This window comes from Neoarius graeffei, chromosome 7, assembly GCF_027579695.1.
Source record: "Neoarius graeffei isolate fNeoGra1 chromosome 7, fNeoGra1.pri, whole genome shotgun sequence".
NCBI classification, from domain to species: domain Eukaryota; kingdom Metazoa; phylum Chordata; class Actinopteri; order Siluriformes; family Ariidae; genus Neoarius; species Neoarius graeffei.
Genome location: NC_083575.1, coordinates 6,831,830 through 6,854,747, shown reverse-complemented (window position 1 = coordinate 6,854,747; position 22,918 = coordinate 6,831,830). Strand labels below are relative to the sequence as shown.

The 22,918-nt window shown below is 42.6% G+C and overlaps 1 protein-coding gene across 1 annotated transcript; it reads left to right on the top strand.

Moving 5' to 3' along the window:
- The first annotated feature begins 1,561 nt into the window (after window positions 1-1,561).
- On the top strand, window positions 1,562-22,541 carry sgpp1b (sphingosine-1-phosphate phosphatase 1b). The gene is made up of 3 exons (XM_060925245.1): window positions 1,562-2,510; window positions 13,455-13,544; window positions 18,056-22,541. The coding sequence occupies exons 1-3, from the start codon at window positions 1,857-1,859 to the stop codon at window positions 18,605-18,607; spliced, it is 1,296 nt and encodes a 431-aa protein (XP_060781228.1). The 5' UTR covers window positions 1,562-1,856; the 3' UTR covers window positions 18,608-22,541.
- Window positions 22,542-22,918: the final 377 nt, after the last annotated feature.

Below are 22,918 nucleotides of genomic sequence, written 5' to 3'. Positions count from 1 at the left end.
TGGTAACACACTAAACGAATTATCTTTCATTTTTGGCACTTTTTCTGTTTGTGTAGATGGGAAGACATACTGAGAATCCAAATCGCCAATATTTGAAATAATAATTGTTTTGAATTATTTCTTGTCTTATTTAATGAAGGTTGTAATAGAATTAGCCTACATTTGGCTTAAGCTGGATGAGACAGAGACATCATTTTATAGCCATCTGTTAAACAGCTGACAGGGAACGTAATTAACCGTTCCGGGAACGAAATTTTTTTGTTCTAACCGGTTCAGGAACGTCTATTTAATGGTGGAACCCAAAACCGGAAACGTTAAAATTCTGTTTCTGTCCGGAACGAACCAACAGGAAAAAAATTCTGGTTCAAAGCCCTGGCCTTAACATATTTACATATCAAAATCATCCTTAAACAGTGAGATTTATTTCTTCACTTCTGTTTGAGTTTACAACACAGCGACAGACTAACTGCAAAAATCTCTAGTCTGATGCTCATATATATATATATATATATACGCTACCGTTCAAAAGTTTGGGGTCACCCAGACAATTTTGTGTTTTCCATGAAAAGTCACACTTTTATTTACCACCATAAGTTGTAAAACGAATAGAAAATATAGTCAAGACATTTTTCTGGCCATTTTGAGCATTTAATCGACCCCACAAATGTGATGCTCCAGAAACTCAATCTGCTCAAAGGAAGGTCAGTTTTATAGCTTCTCTAAAGAGCTCAACTGTTTTCAGCTGTGCTAACATGATTGTACAAGGGTTTTCTAATCATCCATTAGCCTTCTGAGGCAATGAGCAAACACATTGTACCATTAGAACACTGGAGTGAGAGTTGCTGGAAATGGGCCTCTATACACCTATGGAGATATTGCACCAAAAACCAGACATTTGCAGCTAGAATAGTCATTTACCACATTAGCAATGTATAGAGTGGATTTCTGATTAGTTTAAAGTGATCTTCATTGAAAAGAACAGTGCTTTTCTTTCAAAAATAAGGACATTTCAGAGTGACCCCAAACTTTTGAACAGTAGTGTATATATTTCATGTAATATTAGATTTAAAAAAAAAACAAAGCAGTGGTGCAGACTTGGTTGATATGTTGCTGCTCGTATACATGTACATAGATGCATAAATCTATTTTATGTCATGCAATGTCAACTATTAGCTTTTAATACTTGAAATGTGTTTTGTACTGTACACGTGTAAGGTGGTGCAGGAGTTGTTTGGTTCGAGTATCTGAATGTGTACAACTGATTATCAGAGTGCTATCTTTTGGATATTTATTTAAGAAAAAAACTGCCATATTCATATAAAAAAAAAAGTTAATCACATTTTGCCAAAAGACTAAAGTAGCATTTAAAAAAAACACCGTCTATTTTTCAGGTATTTCAAACAAATAAAATAATAATAATAATAATAATAATAAAAGTTTGCTTGTGATGATTTGTGTCGTGGACATGATGCGCGTTCAGGTTTAAATGCGCGCTCGCGGTGCGTCAGCATGACGTGCGCGTCAGATTTGCGTCGACGTGCGCGTGCTCGCTTGTGGAACTTGTTTGCTGTGAGTGACCTGTCAGAGGAAACCGGATATCGCTTTCGGATAACGGTGTTTTAGCCGTGGAGAGAGTGTGTGTGGGAACTGGCTTGTTGTCTCGCCTCGGTTTCTTTTTAACTCTGGAGAGTGAGTGTTATTGTTATTATTATTAAAACAACAACAACAACAACAGCAACAGGAAGCCGGCGATGGAGTAAGCTAAGCTAATCTTGCTAGCTAAGCAAGCCGGCTAGCACAAACCGCGACAGTGAGCCGGTCGGTGACGCGTTTAGCTGCGGTTTAAACCGGTAGAAATGGCTTTCAGAGCGGATTTCAGGTGGCTGTTGAGTTCACTAAACGACCCGCAGCACGTCGCCCGCTTTCAGGAGCTGTGCGGTGTGAGAGGGACTTTCACCGGAAACCGAACCGGTGCGCGAGACTCGTGCGCTGAGGAAGTGGACGGAGAGCAGCGGAAGAGACCGGAACGAGAAGGGAACGAGAAACTGCAGGACGTGAACGGCGCGGTGAACGGGACGGCGAACGGGGCTGCTGGAGAAAGCGCTCGCGCTCATGGTTCCGGGAAGGACGGAATCGCGCGAGGGCCGCTGCGCAAGAACTCTCTGACCGGAGCCGTAGGCCATCAGTTCGTGATCGCGAACCGGTTCCTGTACTACGCGTTCACGTTGGGCACCGAGCTGGGAAACGAGCTCTTCTACATCAGCTTCTTCCCGTTCCTCACCTGGAACGTGGACCCGTACGTCGCGCGCCGCCTGATCGCGCTCTGGGTCTGGGTCATGTACCTGGGTCAGTGCACCAAGGACCTGGTGCGGTGGCCGCGACCCGCTTCCCCGCCTGTCGTCAAACTGGAGGTGTTTTACGACTCCGAGTACAGCATGCCATCCACACACGCCATGTCCGGTACCGCCGTGCCACTGGGGCTGTTCCTGCTCACCTGCGGCCGCTGGGAGGTGAGGAGCGATCAGTGGCTGGGACACCCCGGTCCTGGTGGAGAACCACATGTCCTGCACGTCCCCACGGGACAGGACTCTGACGAGAGGAAATATCTCGTCTCATATTTTTAATCTGTCATTTAACTTTAACATCACTGCAGTCACAATGTTTTAAAACCTTTCCTTAAATCAGCTTTCATACTCCATGGAGAAAACCTTCTCAAGTTGAGTTTCGTGTCTGATTTTGCTTTTAGTCCAAGGATTCGTTCATCACAACACGCTCACATCCTCAGCAGGTTCGCTTCTTCACTGCAGCCGACGATAACGTTCTTAATAAAATATGTGTTATTTACCAGTTGGGAGGTCCATGTCGTGAAATATCATGACCGAGGTCTTGAAAGTACTGAGCGAGGCCCTTTGGGCCGAGGTCACGGTATTTCACAACACGGACCGACCTTAAGCTGGTAAGTAATATATTTTTTCTTTTCCCAATTCTAACAGACGGCGGCACAGTGGTGTAGTGGTTAGTGCTGTCGCCTCACAGCAAGAAGGTTTGGGTTCGAGCCCCATGACTTTCTGTGTGGAGTTTGCATGTTCTCCCCGTGTCCGCGTGGGTTTCCTCCGGGTGCTCCGGTTTCCCCCACAGTCCAAAGACATGCAGGTTAGGTTAACTGGTGACTCTAAATTGACCGTAGGTGTGAATGGTTGTCTGTGTCTGCCCTGTGATGACCTGGCGACTTGTCCAGGGTGTACCCCGCCTTTCGCCCGTAGTCAGCTGGGATAGGCTCCAGCTCGCCTGCGACCCTGTAGAACAGGATAACGCGGCTAGAGAAGATGAGACGAAATTCTAACAGAAAACGAGAGCGTCCGAAAGGGAAAACCGAGCCAAGCCACCATTTTGAATCCTCATTCACGGCCGTCATGGAAATGGCTTCCTCCTCGGTATACAAGTGCCCTTCCATGGCAGGAAAAAAAAAATACATTTTGCCGCCTATGTAGTCCCCTATTTATACAAAATTGAGTTATTCAGGATTCAGCCATGTTTTTGCTCGGTGTTAGCAGCAGTTAGAGGTTTTTAGTTTTCTCCTGAAACGTTTTCTTTGATTTCTTCTTCCTCAGGGTAGTAAAACTCGCTTTCGCTGTGAAGACTGTCGTTATCACTATCCATGCTGTAAAATTCATGCCATTCTCCTGAGAAATGCGAAAATAAATGTTCACAAAAATTGCTACTATGTTTGTTGTTGTGAACGAGCGAGTCGCCAGAGGTCCATAACTGGGGTCCGTATCGTAGGATACGGACCCGCTCGCCAGCCAATGAGAGCGCAGGATTTGATGAAAACCAGACCGTGAAAAAAATAAATATTATTTTTACTACATTCTCCAAACACAAGTGGTCTGCGACAATGTTCATCTAAACTCCACCAATCAAAAAAATACGCTCGCGTCAACAGAACAAGGCAGGTTCACGGACTGAAAAATATCCTCAAGCTGAGAAAGTTCAACATCACGCTCACTGATGATGTAAACCATGTGTAATGTCGTGTTTTGGGATTTTTTTTAAATCGTAGATCTATCGATACAGGATCTTCATTGTATAATCAAACACGGAGAGTAACGTATGATCACTCGGCCTGTTGTCGAATTCAGCCAGGATTTTAAATATCGCTGGAATCAAACAGTCTGAAAGTCCTGATTTTAGATTTAGCCGAGGTCGTTACCTCCAGTTATATTTATTACAAAATATTGAGTGTTTTGCACGTTTTCGTCAAATTTAGTACAAGTCTGAAATTTTGAAAAATAATCCAAGACTCACGGAAAATACCGGAAACATGCATAACATGCTTTGTACTTTTGTAACATATTGAGCCGTAACATGGTAGCGAATAATCCTCGGTAATACTTAGTAATACCCTAACAACCACGTCGTATACTATTAGAACCACGTCGCAACATCTGGTATGACGTAGCAGTTGGCAAAACCTTTGCAACCAGCTTGGATACCATAGCAACACTCTAGCAACCACTTGCAATACCATCGAAACAACTTGGCAACCAATTGGAGCATCATCTCAACAAACTCGCAACACCGTTTCACATTAACGCCTTTTTGCATCTCTGTGAGGTCAGTGCCAGTTAAAACCAGTTCTGGTTCCAGTTAAACTCAATACTTCGTCCGATGCAATTGAAGTGAGCAGAAAGGTGATTGATGTCAGTTGTGATGTCTTATGTGATTAACAGATCAAATTTAAGCAAAGCTCCGCCCCCATAAACCCTGGAACGTCATGCTCAGTATGTGCTTCCTCCAACACACGGGGAAAGTTTTTCAACCGAGGACCTTTAAAACAGCACTGTTTTCCATCGTAACACGACCAGAGAGATAAATCCCTGGCATGGCGATGCTTATCTCTTTCTTTTCTTTCTGCACTTTGAGTGTTTAGTTTGTCTCGGAGCCAAACTGCTCATAAACGAAAAAAAAAAACCGTTCATCATGGTGCGACACATTATCAGTGTTCAGATAAGGTTTTGTGTGTTTGTTTATTTTTAAAGAAGCAAGCAAGGTCATGTCAGTTACAATTGTGGTCAGACGTTTACATACAGTGATATAAATGTCATGGCAATATTTGGGCTTTCAGTAATTTCTTTGAACTCTTCTTTTTCTGTGGCAGAATGATCGTACAGCATATAGCTTTAATAAAATTTAAAAAACACTAGAATTTGGTGCACAAGTTTTAATTTTCTTTGGGTTTTCTGAAATCAGCACGGTCAAAATTATACATACAGCACACCTAATATTTGGGTAAAATGTCTGTTCGCAGGATTCACCTTGAGCAAACATTTTTGTTTACCATTAACAAGCTTCTGGCAGAATACTGGTTCGATATTTCACGACTCTGTATGGTAGAATTGGTAGCGTTCAATTAAATTTGTTTTCTTTTCTTGGCATGGACTCGACATATTTTCAATAGGGTTGAAGTCAGGACTTGTTTTAAGCTTAATGTTAACCTGCTTTATCCTCCACAACCAGCTCTGATGCGTGTTTGGGTTCACTGTCCTGTTGTAACTCCCCAAGTCGTGTTCAAGTTTCTGATGGTTTATGCTGAAGAATTCTGAGGTAGTCCTCCTTCATTATTTCATCCAGTTTGTGCAATGAACCAGTTCCACTGGCAGCAAAACGGCCCCAGAGCATGATGATCCTACCACCACCACCAGCTGGTACAGTGTCCCTCTGTACATGGTGGTCATTGTGGCCAAACAACTCAATCTTTGTCTCATCTGACCATACAGCTTTTCTCCAGAAGGCTTTTTCTTTGTCTGTGTGCTCAGCTTCAAACTTTAAGCTTGAAGGGGTCAGTTTTGGAGCAGGGGGTTATTTCTTGGATAGCAGCCTCTTAGTCCATGGTGATCTGAACTGTAGACAGTGATCCATCAGCTTCCAGTTCCTGGCAGAGCTGTGCCATGGTGGTTCCCAGGTTGTTCCTGACCATCCGAACCAGTTTCCTTTCAGCCGAGGGTGACAGTTTGGGTTTTCTTGAAGCAAAGTGACTACACGTCACAATAACTTGGAGACAATTGTTTAAACTGATCTTGGAATTTCAGCTGGTTAGAAATGGCTTCAGGAGACATCCCAGAGTTGTGTACATCTGCGATCCTCTTTCTCAGATCTGCACTGAGCTCCTTGGACTTTCCCATTTTACTGTGTATTGGCCAATCCAGTGAGTGCTGTAAACAAACCCTTGTTATGAAGGCACAGAGAAGCTACCAGCTGTAGTCAATCATGATCACTAACAGGAAGTTTTGGAAGTTTCAGCACTTCTGAATTAATAATCTAAGTGAGTGTATGTATAATTTTGACCCTGTGTTGATTTCAGAAAGCCCAAAATGAACTTGTGCGCCAAATTCTAGTGGGTTGTTTTTTTTTAATTAAAGCTGTACACTTATAATCATTCTGCCACAGAAAAAGAACAGTTCAAAGAAATTACTGAAAGCCCAAATATTGCCATGACATTTACATCACTGCATGTAAACTTCTGACCACAACCGTATATGTGAACATGAACAGAACAGTCCTTTCAGTGTCATGGCGTTCTGTTCGATCTCACTTTTTTAAACAGATCAATCTTGTTGGGAAATCCAGCCACGTCAAGTGGAAGTGATTTGTATGTCAGAAAGATGCTCAGGCACACAGCTGGTTCGCAGGCGATCTGGGGATGTAAATCTCTTTCGTGGCGGATGCAAACATTGTCGCTTTTGTTTCTGAGCTTCGGAAGATGAAGTGCTTGGTTTTTGTGGGAAGAGAATAAAAGCCAGGATTAACCTCACAGGTTGTGTTAATAATATTGAAAATATTTAATGCTAGACATTTTGACCACAGGGAAGAGAACACCACCAGAATGAACGGTTGTGAGATCCAGTACAACGGTGTTTGGATTTTGTTTGTATGTTCTGGCCTTGTTGACATGATCGCTTTTGTTAAACTCGTTTTGCATCAATTCGTCAAGCGTCACTGTGCTCAAGACACGATGTCATCGTGGGTGGGGTCGGTGTTTGTAAAATGCTCTGTAAATGAGCAGGGATTCTGAGTTCTTCGAGTACAAAGCAATCTGTAAAGATCTGGATTTGGGTAGATTTTGATAATCTGATAACTGGAACGTTCCAGAAAAGTACATCGTGGTGACAATTCGTGAAGCCGTTTTCAGACATTTTCAAACTCAAGGAAACAAAATCGCTGCTTTTATTATATGGCACGAGCTACTTTCGGTAAAATCGTGCTCTCTGATTGGTTCCTTGGTGGGCAGAATCTTCCCGTAATGCCCGTGGGCGATTACGGACTTACTTTCCAAGCACAAAACAAAACGACAAAAAAGAGAAATTGGAAATCAAAACAGCCAAAAGACAAACAAGTCACTGAGTTATTCAAGAAATGAGCAACAGAGTATTCAGAAACCACGAACAGACATTCAGTTTTGAAACAGCTAGCTGTTTTGTGCACGCGCGACTCACTACGTTACAAATATGACGTGACTGAAAGCAGCATCACGCCTCGTTATAATGACCGTCTGTTTTAATCTTTAAAAAAAAAAGCCATATAATAAACTCCTGATTAACCTCGCTTGCTCGGTCTTTACAGGAAGCTATCAGACCGAGGTCTTTTAGTACGGACCTCGCATACGGACTGTCAAGACTTCGGTCTGATATTTTCCTGTACGCTCAGTAAATAAGTAGTTATTATTGACTGAATAACCCGACATAGTGACCACCTTAATGTGCAAAAACTTGCTTTAAATCAGAACTATTTAAATTTCTGTTGGCTTGAGCCCGGGCGGCACGGTGGTGTAGTGGTTAGCGCTGTCGCCTCACAGCAAGAAGGTCCGGGTTCGAGCCCCGTGGCCGGCGAGGGCCTTTCTGTGTGGAGTTTGCATGTTCTCCCCGTGTCCGCGTGGGTTTCCTCCGGGTGCTCCGGTTTCCCCCACAGTCCAAAGACATGCAGGTTAGGTTAACTGGTGACTCTAAATTGAGCGTAGGTGTGAATGTGAGTGTGAATGGTTGTCTGTGTCTGTGTCAGCCCTGTGATGACCTGGCGACTTGTCCAGGGTGTACCCCGCCTTTCGCCCGTAGTCAGCTGGGATAGGCTCCAGCTTGCCTGCGACCCTGTAGAACAGGATAACGCGGCTAGAGATAATGAGATGAGATGAGATGGTTTGAGCCCCAGACCTGACGTTCCTGCCTGATCAGTGGCTGAATTCTCAAATCTGATTGGTTCTTGTCCTGTCACTGTACCACAGCGCTGTTGAGATCTTGATTCTTATTGGTCAGAAGGTGCTGATTAATTTTCCAGAGCAAATCGCGGGCGCAGTTCTCACTATCTTAACAGATGGAGTCATGTTGTGATTTGACGAAGATAAACATATAATTGTTGGATGTGTGATTTACCATTTAATGCAGTGGGTCTCCAGTTTCAGCACTTGTAACAGTCATGAGGTTTTCTTCAGGACTGAGGAGTTTTTACAATTTGCAGTTTCTCTGGAACTGCGTGTGGTTTTTTTTTTTTTTTTAAAAGAGAAAGTAAAGACTGATGAGGGTGAGGCGACTATAATGTAAGTGATGGAAGAAAATCACGTGTTTCGCAGACGTTCCACAACATCAAATGCAAGTACATAGGGATCACAATTGCCAGCAAAGAGGACGAAAACACTTCAGGACGTGCTGTTAGAGGAAAATCATCAACTTCAGGGTGGTAACAGTGACTCAGTTTCATCACACCTCCCTGTCGCTGATCATTTTCCCCTAACAGCACGATACAGTGTGTGTGTTTTATTTCCTCCACTCTGCCGTGTAAAAGCTGAAGCGGAGAGAGCGTAAGAGCAGCGTACAGTCGGTGCAGAACATCATGTCTGCCTGAGAACAAAACAGAACAGAGGCTCTTTGTTGGTCAGAAATGTGAGCCACCTCCGTTTTATTGTTCATTTTGTAAAACCTCACCATAAAGACGCTGTTTGTTTCAGAATCGCAGTCCGTCATTATCCTAAATCTGGATTAGAGATGAAAGGGGCTGGAGATTTGAGGCAATAAGGCGATTCTCCGTTCTGTAATGATGGCGTTGTCGTGACTGTTCTTTGGTTTGGGAGCTGATCTGTTCCTTCTGGGCGTATTTTTATGCGCACACAGATTTTCGATGCAGAGGGAGCAGTAATGAGGCTCGTCCTGTAACACGTGGCCGTGAGAGTCGTGTTCCCCACATGTGCAGCTCCAAACCTGCAAGAGTGACTTTTTTTTTTTTTTGGAAGTGACTTGTCACTGATCAGGATATAAAGAGATGATAAACTCTGCTGTTCCTGATCAACTGGTTCACTGTCTGTCTGTCTGTCTGTCTTGTCTGTCTCTTTGTGTCTCTCTCTGTCTGTGTGTGTCTTTTTGTGTATTTGTCTCTCTCTGTCCTCTATTTTATTGCAATTATTGTATTATTATTATTTATTTTTTTTTTTTTTTGCACTGTTGGAGCATAGAATGTGTGGGGGTATTTATTTAATTGTACGCCAAAGACTTGACATCTGTCCATCTCATTTTCCACTTTCTCCTTGATTTTTCTTCCCCCCTCTCTCTCTCTCTCTCTCTCGTATATCTTTGCTCCTTCTTTCATTCTTTCCGTTCTCTCTATCCTTCTCTTCTTCTCACTCCTTCATTCTCTGCATCTTACTCTCGATCCTCCTCTCTTTCTCCCTCACCTTCTTTCCAACTTCATCTCTTCCTTTATTTATCCCTTTCTCTCTCACACTTCCTTTCCTTTTCTTCCTCTCTCTGTTTTGCTCCATCTCAGTCTCATTTCTCCCTTTTTTTTTGGGGGGGGGGGTCTCATCGCTCGTTTGTTGAGTTGTGAAAGTAATTTAAAAAATATCATGTGGGGAAAATGGGGGGAGGTGTGTGTGTGTGTGTGTGTGGGAGAGAGAGAAAATTAATCTCTTTCTTTCGCTGGTCTTCTCAGGCTTATTCAGAAATTTCATGTGCTCTCTTGCTCAAGCATAAGAGGAATTCAACATCACGCACACGCAGCTTCCTCACCATGTCGGCGGGTAATTAGTTCCCGTCTCAGCCGCACGCAAAAACACTCCAACACTCTCACAGCTGCATGCAAATGTTTTCTCACTTCTGTTCTTCAGAGACGAAAAACAAGATGAAACAAGCGCAGGATCTTTGTGCCTGCCGCACTGCATTGTGGGTAACGGGAGCTCGCCAAAACGACGTTATGTGAAAACCCACATGAATCACAATTCATGTCTCGTCAGGTAGCAGGCTGAGACACACATCCTGCAGTTTCATATCGGTGACATGAGGCTTTATAATCCTGAGGAGCCTTCTGACTCTTCTCCTTTCTGTCCTTTCACCCATTCATCTCTCTCTCTCTCACACACACACGCACAGCTGCTGCAGCGTTCTTTTTCCTGGATCAAGTCCACAACCCACCCACATGCGCGTGCTGCTCTGTAATTTGCGGCAGATGTTTCTCCCTGATGAGAGACGAGAGGAATAAAGGAGCTGAGAGCGCTTCATCCTCCAAGTTCCTCTTTTCCCTCAGCTCATGTGTCATGTGGCCAAGGGGCACGAGGTGCGGTCAGGACACATCCACAACTTTCAAACCCTGCAATTGGTTTCTTCTTCCTGCTCCACACAGGGGGGAGAGAAGTTGATTCATGAAAAGTGGTGATTTGTTCGTTGTAACGTTGCTCCTTTTTTCCAAAGGTCACCGATTTCTGCTGAGCAGACGATCTCTGGATTAGTCAAAGTCTCAGCAGAAACAAACCGTTTCACTCTGTGTGTTATAGTTGTCTATTAGTTGTACACTTGCTCTGCAATTGGGAATTGGTGATGTCCTCGGACTTTAATACACATCACTGACATTTTGTAAATCACTCAGGGTTGCGCTGTTCAAGGAAAATCATCACCGGTGCAGAAGTGCTTTATTCTGCTTATACTACAGAAATCCACCCCAATGATGATTATGTTTATAGCTACTGTATATTTAATGCTTTTTTTAACGATATACTGTAGTATATTAGCTATAAACAGTCGTTCCTTCACCAGCCTCTTTCTTTTTCTGTCTCTTGAAGTTCAAGATGGGGAAAAAAATAAAAACGCAGAGTGTCGTGTTGCAGAGAAGTGGCGAAAACGTGAACGAATGAGTCAACACCTTTGACCAATCAGATTTGAGAATGCATCAGCGACGTTGTCATGCTGGAGATTTACTACTGATGAATTTATTTATTGATTTAAATATTTGGTTTCTGAAGAGGCAGCTTCATTTATTTCCAAGCAACATTTCAGTGTTTGCTTTATTACAGGAATACGTTTTTTCTTGCGTCCCCCCGGTTATTTTCCTCTCTTACACACACGCATGCGTGTGCACACAGATTTGATTGTGTGTGTGAGAGAGAGATGTGTCAAGTATGAGTGAGTTCCAGCTTCTCCTATCATTCAGCCATGTTTCTCGTGCAGTGAGTCACATGACCGTTCATACACAGGCCATTGGCTCGGATTATGTCCCCGTGGAAGAGTCTTGGTGACCTGAAAATGTGCCCAGTGAGCAGATCCTTCTGACATCAGTGGGTTTATGCTCACAGCCCTCTCCAGGTCGCAGAAGACCTCTTTCACCTTTCCAGCATTGCGTTATTGATTGAATCCTGCTGGTTTTAGACGTTTTGACTTTTAACCCGGAAGTCTGAGTGGGCAAAATGTCGTGGATACAAATCTAAAACTTGTAGATTTAGTTGAGTGGTGTGTGTTCTCTCGTGGACACACACCGATGCGATTGGCTGAAAGAGTGACGTCTCGGACTGCGCCTCTGATTTCCTGAATTCTCCTCCTTCATGAACTTCAGGCTTTTTTTGTGGTGGTTTGTTTGTTTTCTGCTCAGGGTTACAGGAGCCTGGAGGATTTGATCGCACATAAAGCTTTGTGATAATTTCTTAGGGTTTCAAAAAAGGTGTGTGTGTGTCGTGTTCCCTTCAGATTTGTCGAAATCACAGACCTGGAGCACACGGCTGTCCCGATTCTGCCTTCTGAACAGGCCGACACTTAAAGTGCCATTCCACCATTGGATGTATTTTTTTGGCATAAAATACAATATATTTTATGACAACATGACTAGACAGAGAAATCTTTTAGCTTCAAAATGATATATCAAACATAATTTTTTGACAACGACAAGTATATTAATTTTGCAACCAAAGTCACCTACCCTTTTAATTTCCGCGCGGTAGTGAAACGTGATGTCATCGGCAGGTTCCCCTTCTTGTGTACCACGTGTCGGTCTATTTTTAGACCAGGAAACCCCCAAAGTGAGAGAGTCATTTCTCCTCGCCAAAAAAATTGCGAAAAATTGAGTTAATCTTTCAGTTAGCTAGATTTATTGGTATTAGCTAGATTTATTGGTATTATTTTTATCGCGTTCTATCCGCCATTGCTGATATGTGCCATGTCACACGTCACGTGGTACACAAGAAGGGGAACCTGCCGATGACATCACGCGCGGAAATTAAAAGGGTAGGTGACTTTGGTCGCAAAATTAATATACTTGTCGTTGTCAAAAAATTGTTTGATATATCATTTTGAAGCTAAAAGATTTCTCTATCTAGTGATACCATTTATATATGTTGTCAAAATATATTGTATTTTATGCCAAAGAATACATCCAATGGTGGAATGGCACTTTAATTCATATCATTTTAAAGCTAACTTTGGATCATTTATTGTTTTATACAATTTAAAAAAAAAAAACGTGGGTGTGCTGTGACAGGAAAACAATCAAATCAGCAGCATCCTGGATTGATGATGTGGAGTCACTCTGAAGCTGATCGTTTTCCTCTCACGCGTGCGTGCAGATGTTTTATTCTTCTTTTTGTCATAATTCACGAATGGCACACAGGACTTTTTATCCTTTTCGAGTTGTATTTGAATGATGTACATCCACAAAACATGCTCCTGTTCTCATAGAAATTATAGCAGCGATAAACAGTCATTCCCTCACAACGTGTCTCCCTTTTTTTTTTCTGTCTCTTGACTGAGAAACTGCAAAAAAAAAAAAGCATAAATTCTTCTTTTGTGAGGATTTATTGAAAGTTCCAGCTTTACCTCTGCCTGCTCGAGAGCACAGACACTGGAGACTCCTTATAGAAATGTTGCGTAAACCGTCGTCGTTCTTCTGGGAAATTGCATCATAGAGATTTTTTTTTTCCCCCCTTCAATAACGTTTGTGATTTTGAGCTGCACTGTTTTAGAAAGTGAATCGACACCTTTTGACCAATCAGATTTGAGAATTTAACATTGCGGCATGATCAGGAACAAGTGATGTCCCATGCAAAATTTTGTGCACCCATATTGAAAGTACATGTGTGATTTTGGCTGCTTGAAGAAGGTTCTGATTTAAATAACTTTTTTTATTCCCCATCTTCGTGTGTGTTTTGTCCCCAGTACCCGTTCCTTCCTGGACTCGCTCTGGCTCTGAGCTGGAGCACGCTGGTGTGTGTGAGCCGTGTCTACATGGGCATGCACTCTGTCCTGGTAAGTCAAAAACCACACAGACCTGTGAACACGTTTGTGCACCGTGCCCTCCGTCAATTTAAGGCTGTTTTAATGTGATCATGAGATGATATAAGACGCAGGTCATCTCTAAATCACGAGACGTTTATAATTTAACATCAGTTTGGTTTATTTCGATCTTTCCAGCTCTTTGAGACTCTTCACCTTTCATTTTACTGCAGCATGTTTCTGGTAAAACTGAGGAACACTGGACGTAAATTAAGTTTTAAAAAAACAAAACAAAAAAATTCAAGACTTAACTGAAGATCTTAGCTTTTTTTTAATGAATATATACTCACTGGCCACTTTATTAGGAACACCCATCCATTCACCTGCTGTTCTATCTGATGCAGTTCTCTAATCAGCCGATCCCTCGACAGCAACACGATGCATCAAACCCTTATCTAGTACTCTTCACATCTAGAACCTTTCACTTCTAACACTCTTCATATTTAATGCCCTTCCCATCTAGTACCCTTTATATCTAGAACCTTTCACTTCTAACACTTCATATCTAGTACCCTTTATATCTAACAGTCTGCATATTTAATGCCCTTCCCATCTAGTCCCCTTTATATCTAGTACCCTTCACTTCTAACACACTTCATATTTAATGCCCTTCCCATCTAGTCCCCTTCATATCTAATACCCTTCACATCTAGAACCTTTCACTTCTAACACTTCATATCTAGTTCCCTTTATATCTAACAGTCTGCATATTTAATGCCCTTCCGATCTAGTACCCTTCATATCTAACACTCTCTTCATATTTAATGCTTTTCCCATCTAGTCCCCTTTGTATCTAATACCCTTCACATCTAGTCCCCTTCATATCTATCAGTCTTCATATTTAATGCCCTTCCCATCTAGTACCCTTTATATCTAGTGCCCTTCACTTCTAACACTCTTCATATTTAATGCCCTTCCCATCTAGTCCCCTTCATATCTATCAGTCTTCATATTTAATGCCCTTCCCATCTAGTCCCCTTCATATCTAATACCCTTCACATCTAGAACCTTTCACTTCTAACACTTCATATCTAGTTCCCTTTATATCTAGTACCCTTCATATCTAACAGTCTGCATATTTAATACCCTTCCCATCTAGTACCCTTCATATCTAACACTCTCTTCATATTTAATGCTTTTCCCATCTAGTCCCCTTTGTATCTAATACCCTTCCCATCTAGTCCCCTTCATATCTATCAGTCTTCATATTTAATGCCCTTCCCATCTAGTACCCTTTATATCTAGTACCCTTCATATCTAACACTCTTCATATTTAATGCTTTTCCCATCTAGTCCCCTTTGTATCTAATACCCTTCTCATCCTAGTACCCTTCATATCGACTACCTTTCACTTCTAGTGCCCTTCACATCTAACACTCTTTTTATATATAGTGCTCTTCCTTTCTAATACCCTCCTTATCTAATACCCTTCACATACAGTACCCTCTTTATCTAGTACTCTTTCTGTCGAGTGCCCTTCCTATCTAATACCCTTCATATCTAATACTCTCCTTATCTAGTACCCTTTCCATTTTGGTACCCTTCCCCTCTAGTACCTTTCACATTTGGTACCCTTCATATCTAATACCCTTCCCCTCTAGCACCCTTCACATTTGGTACCTTGCAACACATGGAGTTCCACTCCTGTAGCCATGAACAGGAAGCTTAGAATCAACAAGAAGTTCCTATTAAAGTGGCCGGTGAGTGTAGCTATATTTTAACTCTAAAATCATGTAAAAGGTTTAAAGTGTATAAATTTTGGACAGATTTTACCTGAAAATTATAATTTTGGTCATCCACGATTAATACAATACAAATGATATTGATAAAAGAATCTGGTTTTTTTTTCTGTGTGTGTATATATATATATATATATATATATATATATATATATATATATATATATATATATTAAAAAAATAAAAAATATATGATTTGTGCTTGTAATGGTTAATGACTGTTTTTTTTCTGCACTTTAAAAAAAAAAAATCCTCGTGTGTCATTTCTAATGTCACTCATTAATGATGTGAATAATAATGTGACCTCATAAACCCGACGTGTTCGCAGTTCCAGGTAAACTTTCATGACTCAGGCTCAAAGGTACCTGTTTCTCAAGGTACACACACACGTACACACTCCTATTGGTTCCATGGAGGAGAAAGTCCTTCTTGCTGTGAACTTGATGTTTCATAATGAGTGTGTCGAGTAAGGGGGCTAACTGGTTAATGAGTGATCATTTCAAGAGCAGAGTGTGTACATGGACACAATAATGAAGCTGCGCTAAAAGATGTGGCTTTTAATGAATTCTATTCAAATGTGTATTAAGAATGTGTGATATTGTGAACTCAAACGGTTTTTGCTGGTATAAAATCGGTTCTTATTTATAACCCGGTTGAATAATCCTCTCGCATGACAGATGTGATGCATCCTGCTTTCTCTGATTGGGCTTTATTTCCGTTTCTGTAATCTGAGACATTAAAGGAGCAAAGTTCAGCTTCGACAGGAAATTGAGACCAAAGGTGAGCTTTCAATGATTCGGGCAAAGAACAGACACACTGGTGTAAAATCTTTCAGGTCGTAGCCATAAACATGTCGTCATCTGCTTTAAAATTCAAGCTCAGCATTTAATATCGAAATCCTGATCAGTGTCGGTTTCGTGGCCAAAAGTTTGTGTACCCCCAATGCACTTGTTAAACACCCTGTTACTGTGGTGATGAGCTCCAGTCTTCTCTTCTGGGAAGGCTTTCCACTCAGTTTTGTGGACTTGTGTTCCTCCTCAGGCCCTGACACACACACACACACACAGAGCGCCCTCCACAATTATTGGCACCCCTCGTTAAGATATGTTCTTAGGCTTCTAATAATAAATTCATTTTTTTTTAAATAATATAGGAAAACTGTGCAAAAAAGAGAAAAATCCAACCTTTAATTCAAGTGCATTTATTCAGTGGGAAAAAAAATCCCACATTAAGAAATAATTATTTTACATGAAATCATGTGTGCCACAATTATTGGCACCCCTGATGTTAATACTTTGTACAACTCCCTTTTGCCAACAAGACAGCACTTAATATTCTCCTATAACATTTCACAAGATGGGAGAATACAGAGAAAGGGATCTTCGACCATTCCTCTTTGCACAATCTCTCTAAATCGTCCAGAGTCCTGGGTCCTCTCCTATGCACTCTCCTCTTCAGCTCACCCCACAGGTTTTCAATTGGGTTGAAGTCTGGGGACTGAGATGGCCATGGGAGGAGCTTGATTTTGTGTCTGGTGAAGCATTTTTGTGTAGATTTGGCCACATGTTTAGGGTCATTATCTTGCTGAAAGACCCAGTGACGGCCCGTCTTCAGCTTTCAGGCAGAGGCCACCAGGTTTTGATTTAAAATGTCCTGGTATTTCAAAGAGTTCATGATGCCATGCACCCTAACAAGGTTCCCGGGGCCTTTGGAAGAGAAACAGGCCCACAGCATCACCGATCCTCCCCCATACTTCACAGTGGGCATGAGGTGCTTTTCCGCATACTCATCTTTTGTTACGCCAGACCCACTTAGTGTTTGTTGCCAAAAAGCTCTATCTTGGTCTCATCTGACCAAAGCACACGGTCCCAGTTGAAGTCCCAGTACCGCTTAGCGAGCTCCAGATGTTTATGCTTGTAAGTGAGAAAAGGCTTTTTCCGTGCACGCCTCCCGAACAGCTTGTTGGCATGTAGATAGCGCCTGATGGTTGTTATGGAGACTTTGTGACCCCAAGATGCTCCTCTTTGATGCAATTCTCTAACAGTGAGCTTTGGAGAACTTTTTACTTCTCTTCCCGTCCTCCTCACTGTGCGTGGTGGCAAGATAAACTTGCATCCTCGTCCAGGCTTGTTTGCCACTGTTCCAGTTGTTTTAAACTTCTTGATGATTCCTCTGACTGTAGATACGGGCCGGTGTAGGCGAGCGGCTATTTTCTTGTAGCCGTTGCCTGACTTATGAAGGTCGACGCGCATCTGCCGTACTTGAATGAATGGTGTGTTCTCTTGTCTTTCCCATGTTGAAGAGTGGATAAGAGAAATAGGCTTCTGTGTCGCATCATATTTATACCCCAGGGAAACAGGATGTGATGAATTACTAATTAAAGGTTCCTAGATACTCTGATCAACTTTATAAACTACAGTAGAAATGACAGAAATGCTTCAATTACATTTATTTTCTAGGAATTGTTATGGGTGTCAATAATTGTGGAGCAGGTGATTTTTATGAAAAATAATTATTTCTTAGTCCGGGATTTAAAATTTTTTTTTTTTTTTAAAATTCACTTGAGTTAAGGGTAACGTTTTTCTACAATTTTCAGTGTGAGATGATGCTTCTGCAACAAAAATTGAATTTATTTTAAGGCTTTTAACACGTCTTAACGAGGGGTGCCAATAATTGTGGAGGGTGTGGTGTGTAAATAAATAAAATAACTATTTCCTTTTTTTTTTTTTTTCCCCCCCCTCCCAGGATGTGATTGCTGGTTTCCTATACAGCCTGCTCATCCTGGCCATTTTCAGTCCGGCCCTGGAAGCCATCGACACGTTTAACCTGTCTTCCAGCTACGCTCCTGTCCTCATCGTCTCCCTCCATGCCATCCTGGGCCTTTTCTCCTTCACCCTGGACACATGGAGCACGTCTCGAGGCGACACCGCTCAGATCCTGGGCACGGGCGCGGGCATCGCTGTGGCGTCCCACCTCAACCACCAGCTGGCTCTGATCCGCGATCCTCCCGCCTCCATGCTGCCTTTGCAGGCGCCGCCGCTCAGCTTAGGACTCTTTGGGTGGAGCTTGCTCCGATTTGTCCTGGGTGTGCTGATGCTGATAGTGACGAGAGCAGTCATGAAGGCGCTCACCATCCCCTTGGTGTGCCACGTGGTCGGAATCTCAAGCCAGGACGTCCGCAGAGCCAGGCAGCACATGCAGGTTGAGCTCCCGTACCGCTACATCGTTTACTGGACCGTCGGCTTCAGCGCCTTCTTCCTCGTCCCCTTCATTTTCAGCCGCGTCGGCTTGTCCTGAACGGCCTGAGCACGGGTTAACAAACGGACAAACGGAGCGAGAGTTTTACTGCATTTCATCCAAGACCAAAAAATTTCTCAGAAAAAAAAAAAATTCCCAAAAATTCTGAGTTTTTACTATAAAACCTGCACTGCCCAAAGTAATGGCTTTCGATCCACATTTTACAGCAGGATGGAACACGTTTCGAGCGACTTCGTTTATTTTTCCAAAACCAAGTTTTGCGTTCAGGGTTTCTGTCGTCGTAGCTTCAGTTTCTGATGAAAAAACCGAAGGGTTAGTTGTGATTGGATTCTTGCAGACGTGTGGCGAACAGTTTTGATGAACGAACATCACAAAGAGGCACATAAATTTTTTTTTTTTTTTTTTTCCCAGAATGTGGTCAAAACCCTGTGACTGCTCAGTACTCCTCTTCAGTAGAACCTTGGACACTTGAAGACTTTTTTTTTTTTTCCTCCACCCCCTGTCTTTCCCAGAATAAGATTCCATGATTTAGGATCAAGGACTTGACTTTAATTTGACTGACCGAACATGAGAGATGACTGCAGATCGTGCAGTTCGACGTGAACAACGTGGTCGTCGTTCTCAGTCGATCCAAAACGCTGAAGACGGCCTTTTATTTTAGTATTTTGAGATTTCACCACTCTGACACACACACGATTCAGGGTTGGTTCCTGTGCACACAAGTGAAGCATTCCTTTTGCTTATTAATATGAATTTGACGACAAAAAAAAAAACCTCAAACTGAAACTTTTTGGGAGAAGGCGAGCCGTGTTTTTCGGTTTGCGTCCTGCTTCCAAGTTCCTCCCATCATGTCATGAGTGTGATGTGACGACACGACACTGCAGACTCTTCAGCAAGATGGACAGGACTGTGGTTTCAGTTCAGGGACCTGCGCACACTTATGCTGCTCCTGCATTTTGACAATCGGTTCTCGCCACACTGGTCGTTTTCTCATGACCAGCTTTTCTTATGTTCTTTGTCAGGTTCCATGTGGTGTGTGGTGTTTTTTTTTTTTTTTTTTTAAATGATTGTCTTATGTGCTCTGAAGGAGACAATTGAGACGAAAAAAAAATCTCAGCGTCTCCCGTGTAAGTTCAGAGAAGGCTGTGTGTTTCAGACTGATTTGTTTGCGTCTGTGGTACTGTTTTAAAACAAATGCACTGTTTCCCAGAATGCACTGCTCATGTCCGTGGGCACGGCGTCACATTTTTTTTATATATATATGTGTGTGTGTGTGTGTGTGTGTGTGTGTGTGTGTGTGTGTGTGTGTGTTTTTTCACACTAACAAGAGCCAAGTTGTTGCAGCTTGTGGGTGTGGCCTGTTCTGATTTGAGAGTCATCAATATGGCTACTTTAAACGTACGTTTTAGTGTCGTGCTTCCATTTCTAGGCACCAAACACGATCGAACTTCATGACAGTCGAGGATTCTGGGAACGGTGTCGGCTCAGTACTTGCTTTCCAGATTTTGATCTGAAGGTTGTGAGTTTGAATCCCAGCATCGCCAAGCCACTCCTCCGACTCTGAGCAAGGCTGCTCGTGTTACGACACTTGGGATAAAATGTAAAGAATGCACCGGAGGATTGGTCTGACGAGCCGGGGGTTTGGATTTGTCGCATCGTACCGAATTTGTGTCGACGAACTCGCATCGAAAATAAATATTTGCTTGTTGATCGTGTTTGCTAGCGTGAATGCAGGGTTGTTCAGTGTGTGTGTGTGTGTGTGTGTGTGTGTGTGTGTCCGTCCATGATAAAGAAGGGTGGAGAAGGTGTACTTGGGAATAAGTGTGATGTGTAGAACAACAAATCTTTACAAGGCCAGCAAGGGTTAAGCTTTATAACGTTGTTGTTGTTGTTATTGTGGATTAATGACTTGAAGCCTGACCAGTTGTTCGAGACGTAATCAGGATCCCTGACAAAAGCACCATCGCTGGATGTTCTGGACCAAGTAATTAAAAAAAAAAATTCAGGTTTGAGTGAGAAAGGAATAAAACTCACACAATGTCCCTTCTTTTGTGCCGACAGCTGCCTCCATTCCTTCAGTTCCTTATATCGACGTCTGCTAAATCATGGCAGAATATTGACCCTGCTTTAAAGATTTTTACATTCAATAAAAAAAATCTAGTTCATTCTTTTCAACTTGACACAAAAAATAGTAACGCAGCTCGGACATGATTTCCATTTCCAAAGGCAGAGACGAGGAGCTGAAATCGTCCCCGCGTGATTCTGGATTTCCAAAATGGCAGCCAAAGTTCAGAACATCTGTCTGAAGCGTCTTCAGAGAAGAACTGAAGGAGTGAGATGGGGGGGGAAGTGGAACACTTCTGGGGGTGGGTTGTATGATGATGTCACCATTACTGTAATTAATTGCATTGTGCAGTTCCAGTGACTAAAAGCTGATTCGATGTTCAGATCTGATTTTAAACCAACCGTTTTCAGTTTCTTCCCTGCTGGATTTGCAATCTTGGTTGTCTGTTGGTTTTAAGAAAGTGGTGATGAAATTAACAGCCACATATCCATCCTGATGTGCTCATCCTTTGTTCACACCAGTACAGTAGGTCACCTGCTTAAAAAAAAAAAATGTAGTTTAACTATTGTTGGTCTGTCTGTCCCTGAAATCGTGCCTCCCTAACTTGTCATCGCGTGCTTCCGCTTTATTTATTTATGGACACGGGGTTGCTTCTGAAATTGCTAATCCAGCAAAGCAAATCCAACACTCACCTCTCGACTATGCAGGATTTTAAAATGTAGCTATGCAGACATGTTTTTGTGCTGCGAAACAGGACCGAGGATCCCTCAGCAGTCTTCCTGAAAAAAATAATAATGTTTTGGCCTTACGAATGGTGCAACAGGCAAGTGTTCACGCACATGTTGGGAGATTAGGAGTCCGAATTGTAAGGATGCCACGGCGAGATGCATGATGAAGTCAGTCATGATGTCTGGGCTGTGCTCGCGGTGGTACTCTCTCAGCTGAAGTATGAGGAAGAGGGCAGATAGCTCTTTCCTGAGTATGTATAATGCTGCATGATCAGCAGTTAAAAATGCTTCATGCGTCTTTAAGGAAGCGCACGTTCGCCCGGATCGGGGTGAGCCGGGTGGGGATTTTCAGATCAGGCGTTCATGCACACACAGCTGGGATTTAAACAGGATGGAACGAAAATCCGGTAACGGGTGTGACAGTGTTACGGAGCAGGAGATGAGGAGGCTTGAGGCTCAATCAGTTTCGCGTCGCTCCCACCGTGCCTTTTACTGTATCGTATTTCATCCGGATAACATCTTTGCTCGGATGTTGAGCTGCACGTCAGACTCCATCGACGATGAAAGCAATAATAACGACCCACGTCCTGTCTGGTGATTTTAATCGTCAGCTGGATCAGTAGAGCCCTGACCATATCTCCTACTATGCATGTTAAGCGAATATATGACATAAATTGTGCACTAGCGGTACAATACGGGACGTCATCCTTCTCCTGACTGAAAAGGAGGACTGGAACGGACTTCACACACCTTTATACGAAGAGATCCGTGTTGTACGTCCCTGAAGACTGATTCAACTTGAATCGATTCATCGAGAACCTGTGTGAATGTCTCGAGTTACAATTTACTGTAGTGTTTTCTGATTTCTTCATGTAGCAGATGTGTTTGTGTGTGAAAGGAAAAAGTCAGGACCCACAGAACCTGATTATTTCATGAGCTAATTGGCAAAAGAGCTTCAAGTTGCTTGGGATAGATAGCGCCCCCTCGTGGGCACTCAACCCCACACCGTCTGGATTGAACACAGTGATATTAATATTGGTGAGAGAGAGATATGACCCTGGACCTGAATGTTTTCATGTTTTATCTGATGAACTGTTTGTTTTACTTGATCATAATGTTATCACAAATGATTAAAAAAATTGACTTTTTGCAATTGCAAAAGAAAGCAATGCCATAACAACAGCTGCCTTTTTGTCGTTCATTCTTACTGTATGCTTGAAACAAACAAAATTATATACACACACATGAACCTCTAGGATTAGCAGTTAATTTGAAGGTGAAATCCAGTGCGACTTTCAACTGTCCACATGGGGCCGTCCTCCACAGGAGCGATGCGATGAGACTCCAACCAGACACAGGGCACCAAGATGGACCAGGCAGGTCCGAGGAGCAGAAGAGGTTCAGCATCTCGATCCCAGGATTGACATGTAACTCAGAGGGACAGATTTAGGGGGGAACACGGGTTGTTAGGTATACCCAATGTCACCTGGCATAAAGGAAAATATCAGGACATCTGTCCATGAACTGAACCTCAAGAGAAGGTGGGTCATGCAGCAA